Genomic DNA, 7021 nt, shown 5'->3' with positions numbered 1-7021 from the left:
GGCTGTCGTTTTCTTTATATTCATTCACGCGGATGTAGCAATAACCAGCATTGCCTGCATTTATTACCCATCCCTAATTACCCAATATCTGAGGAATCCGTTAAAGAGAAACACAACGTTGCAGAAAAGCGATACAAACTGGTGCTATTCTTGGGGATCATTTTAAAAGCAGAACATTCCTGAAAGTTGCACGTGTATATTTGAATGTTCGGTTGATTTGGGGCGTGGGAAAATAGTATAAAATGTCTCACCCGGGCATTCCAAGTTACAGGTAGTTTGGGTGCTTCTCAGGATTAAAAAAAAACTATTTCAGACCTAATCTTTGATTCTCTCTGAATTGTCACCCTTCCATGCAGCTGGAGGCTCGCGTGTTGCTGTTACTTTTCACCCTGAGCTGTCTGCTCACTGCTGTGGGGGCTGCTGATGTGACTGAGCCGCTGGGGAAGAGCCGCTCCGCCGCCGCCGCCGCCGCCGCCCTGGGGGAAGAGCGACTGCACCCGCAACGTGCAGGTGAGCGGAGGGCAGAGGCTGTCCCGGACACGGACTGGGCTACAACCGGGGAATGCTGCAGGGTGTGCGGGACCTGAAGCAGGAGATGTGTTCACCGGTCTGCTTTGGGTCTTCCACATTCTAGTCTTTCTGCGGGAGGTGTTGAGATAATGGAGGCGGGTGGGGTACTTCCGAAATTAGCTTGGTGCCTGTGTAATCTCATTGCCCGCCTGTTTTTATTTTGTCACTTACACCATGTGGCTCATCTATGCATGGAGACGGAGTCGCTCAAATGACGAAAAGGATAATAGCATCAGGATTGTTTGATGACGAGGGTTAAGTCGATCTGAATGTTATTCGTTCATGGCACAAGTTCCGACTATGGATAGTAAACTCGTGTTTCAGTGTGTGCCAGGTCGAATGATTGTTTTTATGGTGAGCAACAAAACCTGTGTATGATTACTCCGGCACTCAAGTCGTTTGGTGTGTTGTATTTTGTTTAAGGTTCACTTTTAGCCTGTTCTGCTATTCATTAATTAAAGCCGTCCATCTACCTCAGTGCCTTCCCACACTAATAACATCCTATCGTTCTAGAAATCCATTTACTTTAATGAATGCAATACTATCTATTCATCCAGGAGAGATTTTAGTTCTTGGCCACTCTCTAATCTTGTTCATATCCCCTTTTGAAACCTCTACCACTAGGGAAACCTGACTCTCAATCCCAACAGCTTTCGTATCCCCAAATCTGGGGGAGGAGGGGAACACCAGGTTATTTAGTCAAATCCTTGCAGGTCGGTTGCTGCGCCCACATGTTCCTTTGCACCACCTGCCCTGGCCTCCCACTCAGATTTATCACCATTTTCCATTGTCTGAGCCACTTCTCAATCCATGTCAGTACTTCCCTTGAACTGTTCTCTAATTGTGTCAGCTGGTCACTGAAAGACTGAAAATCCAAATATACATCCACTGGCTTCCCCCTTATCTATTCCATCAGTTGCATTGTCCAAGGACTCCAGTGCATCAGTCAAACATGATTATTCTATACTTCCTTTGCTGAATCTTGTTCTCCAAGGTTTTTTATTGTTGCAGCCTTCACTTTAGACTCCCCTCCACTGTGGTCAGACTAATTGGTATTTCCCTGTTTTGACCCCCCTCAGACAGGGGAGTTATGTGGAATGCAGAGTTGTACATAAGTATTTGGATGTATATTTTGGATCTGCTTAATATATACTTTGTTTTAATACTCAGTGGTAGAAAAACAGCATTTTTTTGATAATTGAGGAAACCCTTCTGCTTCCAACAGTTGAAATAAACTCCTGTCTGCACCAGGTATCAGATGTGGGATGTGATACTTATGCATGTCTGGAATACACAACATGTCATCTAGATGACAACTTGTATGAAATCTGCACAGACTTCAGAATGCAGGCAATTTTGATGTATGGGTAAGTTTTTTTTTTGGAGACATTGTGATTAGTCACTCCAACTTGAATACTGAGTCATTCATTTTTCTGGTCATGAATCATTTTGCACCTAGGTATAATTTCAAACATCAAGACTGAGCCCTAATTTAAGATTGAGGTGTAGTAAATTGACTTAAAGGAGGACAATTGTGATTCAGTCCCTATCCACAGTTGCTGTTGCAAGTCATAGTGAAGAAAACATTAAGATATCTTCTGCTTATAAAAAGGGGGGCTTGGAATGGTACATGTGTCTTGAATTCCAAAGTTACTAGGATTGGAATTAAATGTTCATTGTGTGGGCCAAAGTCCTCTGCTGCTTTTTGAGCTGGGTGCCTTTGGGATGAGAAGACCTAACACTGCTGAGGTGTTTCAAACTGCTGGAAGGGCCAATTTGAATACTTGCACTCAAGGCCTCAATCTCTGCAATGGATTAACTTAGTTTGCTAGGTGGACATTAGTTTTGAGTCAATACATTCAAACTGAATAGCTGATGTGGTTAGAATGTGCTGCTGCTTCTCTTCACACCAGTGTATGAAATGGTAACTGACCAAGAGGAAGTGGGAATGCCTTGACTTGTGTACTTTGTCTCCTTCCAAGGAAGACAATTCATCAAAGATTTCCTGAAGTCAGTGCCATTGGGATCAAGTCCAGATTCAGCAGTAGTGTTACCAGATGTGCTGCAGTGCAAAGAATCCTTTTTCATGTGCAAGGAAAATGTTAACAGCAACATAACATCTGTGCTGCAGCAAACAGCAATATTGATGCTTCAGTGAACATGATTGATCTTAACAAAATACATTTGAATGAGTGAGTAAATATTAATTTAAACTGCATGTTGTCACTGCTACAAATCAACCAAACACTCAGTTTGTTGGAATAGGTGAACTTAGTTGCCTCATTGGCACTTGATGTCCTGTCCAGCATTTAACAGGACAATGTTTTGGGGGCAGGTGGGGAAGAGTATTATGGAGTGTGCTTGCTTTCAAAACCAGACCTTTCCACTTGAATTTCAATGCCTTCAGCATAATACAAAATGTTTCAAAGTCAGCTTCAACCACTGAGATGCTAGCTTTTGGCTTGAGTTACAATGTGTAATTTAAGTGGGAATTCTTGTTCTTAAGCAATTTATAAGAGAATGACTTTAGCAAAAGCAAAGCTCTGACTTGATAAACATTACAAGACTGAACTCTGCAGTTCCCCCTGACTTTTTTTCAAGTCAGTGACAGGTCTGTCTACTATAGTTCAGAACTTTGATCAAACAATCCCAGGTAACATTTGGCACACATTCCTAGCAACTTCAATTCCTGGCGTTCTGGTGAGCCACACTTCTGATAAATCCTTCCAAATGATTCCATGCCCAACTCTGTCCCAAATTAGTTTAATTGGAGCCTCTGGCTTTGAGTCCATGAACACTCAGCTGAAGAAACTTGTCACTCTTTCAGGGAAGAACTGTGCATGGAGCTTTGAAGTGATTTTAAAATCACACCACTACCACCTGGAGCCAAGTTACTGAGCTTCCAACCCCCCCCCCCCCCCCCACCACCACCACCACCACCACAATGCTTGTGGTGCCTATGTTGCAGACTTAACAAATTTGTGACATGTGGCTAATTTGCATTGAGCTGAGACTCCTGGATGTTCTTCTCAGACATGGAGAAGTCTTTACTATCAGTTTTGTTGCTGAATATATTGATCATTATCCTACATGGTCCAATTTAAACCCTTTAACTGCCATGAGTTGCCTGATCCAAATGTAATGTATAATTCCTGTATTTAACAGGGCATACTTGGAATATGAGGTTCCTGTTTGACTGTGGTAATGACATTACTGTTGCCATAAGAAGTTGTCTTCAGTCTCGACTTGGTTCATCTTTGAGCATCTTGAGGGAATTAGTGCAAGATTCTTGTACCACAATGGAGAAAACAACTATTACTGAAGGTTTTGTTCTACCTGATGACAATACCACTCAAGATGACAATTGGAAATGAAGAAAATAAGGAGCCCAGATATGGGACTAATGTTGTGCTATACAATGAGAAGGTATTAGTACACTTGACTTGTTTGTCATGAATATCTGGTGTTCATGAATTTTGAAGTTGTCCTCTCCTGAAATTGTACTTGGTCCTCATTTCAAATGCCATTAATCTCCCTGGATGTTTTCAGTTGCTATTAGCACATTCTACCTCAAGTTTTGACTTCATTATTTGCAGATTTATTGCAAAAACTAGAAAAATGTTGTACAAATATTTACTCATGCATCTTTATTCCATTAAACATGATGTACTGGTTGATTTCAATGTGGTATTGATTCTTTTCTAAACTATTTGCATTGGTTAAATTGGTAGTTTTTCAGCTGGCAAAACTTTCAGACCTGCAACTGTACTAGTCTTCATGGGGAGAGTCATTGCAAGGGATAATTTTGCTTTGGAAGGATGTGGGATTGGGTCACAATTCTGGCTTGCAACCTGCTTGGAGTTCCCTGTGCATAATGCTCTGATTTGGCATCAGTCAGCTGCAGTGTATGGAGTGACAACTTGTTTTGAACAGAACAAATCAGATATTCCTTATTTGATATTTGAACAGTGTTCCCCTCCCATGCTCACCCTTGAGTATTCCAGCCATTGGGGGGTAGTGTAGACTCATTCACTATTGTTGCAAACATTCATTGCAAAAGTATGTTTAGGTATTTCAATTGTTGCAACATGCATTTATTTTGAATTAACATTTTCATTGTCTTCAAATCTGTCATGTATTTTAAATATTTCCGAATCTTCATGACAACCATGTTAGTTGAGACAAATGATCAAAAGTTTCTCAGTGTAATCCTTGGGCAGGGTGTTGATTCCCATTTTGTGTGATCCTATTACTGCCAGCAGTACACTGTGGATTGTGGTGGTGATGTTTGCAGTTCAGAGCCACAGTCACTAAACTTGGTGCAACCAAGGTTGCAAATATGGCACAGACTAGGATCAGCACAATTTAGCCCATGATCCCAGAAAAATCCAGCAAGGTCCCTCAGCCATTCATTATGTTAGTGACAGTGAAACGTGTATTAAAATTTTCTGGAGGTATAAGGATTAGTAGGTAGCAATTTGTCTAAATGAGATCATAAATTGGGAAGGGTCACAGATTGAATAAACTTGTAGAAAACAAATTATAATGAATGTAAGTATGGAGACATTGGTCCAAATAAAAAGAACTAGTATATTTAAATTTTGAAAACAAGTAGCCTGCTCATGATCTTTGGGGGCTCACACTAAAATGTAGTAGAAACAATATTACTCAAATACCAACAGAACATTTGTCTTTAACTGCAAGTTAAGTGCATCAAGCATTAGGGAGATGGTTTACATCAATGTAGTGAGCCAAATCTCAGTGAGGTGGAGTATGGGAAGGAGAAAGAGAATCTGGTGCTATGGTGTCAAAACATTAAGCTTTACCTCAATGTCAGGAAAATGAAAGAGCTGGTCAATGACTTCAGGGAGGAGTACATACCCCTGTTTGTATCAATGGTGCTGAGGTGGCTAAGAGCTTTAAGTTCCTTGATTATAAACGTCATCAGTAACTTGATGTGGTCCAACAACATAGACACCATAGCCAAGAAGCACACCAGCACCTTGACTTCCTCAGAAGGATCAGGAAATTCAGCAGGTCTCCAAAGACTGTCACCAATGTTTACAGACACATGATGGAAAGCAACTGCAGGAAAAATTCACTGAGTTAGCTCCAAGGATGGCAGTTTTGCTACACAAGGATTGAATGTACTCAGCCTTTTTTGAAAGTTAAGAATGTGGAGATAGCTCACTGAAGCTTTTGATAGGGCTCAACAGCTGCAGGGGGCATATCTCTCCTGGATGTAAAGACTAGAACCAAGAGTAGGCATCTAAAACAAAGACTGGAAAAATTCTCCACTTAGTGCCAAAGCCTTGACTTCTAAGTGTAGTGTCAATCATTATCCATTGAATTCATTCAATGCTTTGTCGGAACCTTGGGATACGAGGATAAAGCTGGAAAATGGCACTGAGGTAGATGGGCTGCCTTGATCAATGAATGGCAAAACAGGTTCAGAAGGACCAAAACAAAACTACTCATGTACCGATGTCATTTTGTGAGTTTTGGTGTAAACAGCATTACAATCAGTGTTTGTTTTCTGTATCATAATGAAGACAGCAGCATCATTAGAAGTGGCACTTGTGAAAACATGCAAGTACTTTTAGTAGTTAGGACTTCTGCCACACATGAACACCACGAATCAGATTATCACTATTCATCAAGCAAGCCTGATAGAAGCACCTTGCCCTTACTTGCAACGAGTCTGCATCCATACGTCGATCAGCCAAGTGGTGTCAAGGGTGAAATAGAGACAGGTGGGCAAGTAGCAGTCTACCATTAACCAAGTTAGAAACATAGTATCCACCCCCACTCCTCAATCTGCAGAAAAACACACCTGGCAACATGGGAGACCTAAAGCAGACAGGTGAACAAATCTCCTGCCTCATGTCCCCCACAATCCTCAGCTATTGCCCTGTCCATGTCTGGGACAGTCTCTACCCACTGTTTACTTGCACGTTGCACCTGAACTCGCTCTTCCCCCTGGTGGTGGATTGGCTCTCCCCCAAGGGAAGGTAGGATGGAGTCAAAGTATGAGGAGGTAAGTTCAGTTGGGCAAGAACAGACAGAAACAATGGGCCTACCAGCAGAGTCTTGTTTGTGGATCTTGCATGAGAGAGCCCCCAACCCTGCACTTGCTTCTTCTGTCAAATTAGAGATGTGATCAGATCTCTGTAAATGCTGAACTGCTTATGTAGTAGAACTGAAAGACTTCCACAGTTTGAGAGCCATTACTATTACAAATTGTTAGAACACAGGAGTATGCATTTCTGGAATAAATGAGAGAAAGAATTTTGTTGTATCAGAAACTACCTTCTGTCCTCTCAATCAAGTAACCAATGTGTAATTTTTAATTGAAAAGTGTGCTTTTGTTTCCAGTTATACATATTTCTGTATTACATAAATTTCATATTCCTGGGTTAACCCTCTAAACAACTTTGTAATGCAGTTATAA

The 7021-nt window shown here is 41.3% G+C and overlaps 1 protein-coding gene across 3 annotated transcripts; it reads left to right on the top strand.

Annotated features, from left to right (window-relative positions):
- Window positions 1–267: 267 nt before the first annotated feature.
- On the top strand, window positions 268–4250 carry LOC127585781 (stanniocalcin-1-like). 3 transcript variants are annotated; one of them, XR_007958601.1, is made up of 4 exons: window positions 294–510; window positions 1796–1937; window positions 2553–2762; window positions 3736–4194. XR_007958601.1 is itself a non-coding variant. In XM_052043475.1 (4 exons), the coding sequence occupies exons 1-3, from the start codon at window positions 351–353 to the stop codon at window positions 2726–2728; spliced, it is 474 nt and encodes a 157-aa protein (XP_051899435.1). In that variant the 5' UTR covers window positions 294–350; the 3' UTR covers window positions 2729–2762; window positions 3736–4194. The 3 variants fall into 3 exon arrangements, 2 of the variants coding, with proteins under 2 accessions (XP_051899448.1, XP_051899435.1); XM_052043475.1 differs by having other exon boundaries at window positions 2557–2762; XM_052043488.1 differs by lacking the exon at window positions 2553–2762 and having other exon boundaries at window positions 268–510; window positions 3736–4250.
- The last annotated feature ends 2771 nt before the right edge of the window (window positions 4251–7021 follow it).

This window comes from Pristis pectinata, chromosome 2 (assembly GCF_009764475.1).
Source record: "Pristis pectinata isolate sPriPec2 chromosome 2, sPriPec2.1.pri, whole genome shotgun sequence".
NCBI classification, from domain to species: Eukaryota; Metazoa; Chordata; class Chondrichthyes; order Rhinopristiformes; family Pristidae; genus Pristis; species Pristis pectinata.
The sequence above is the reverse complement of the archived record's forward strand: the minus strand, read 5'-3'. Positions and strand labels throughout refer to the sequence as shown.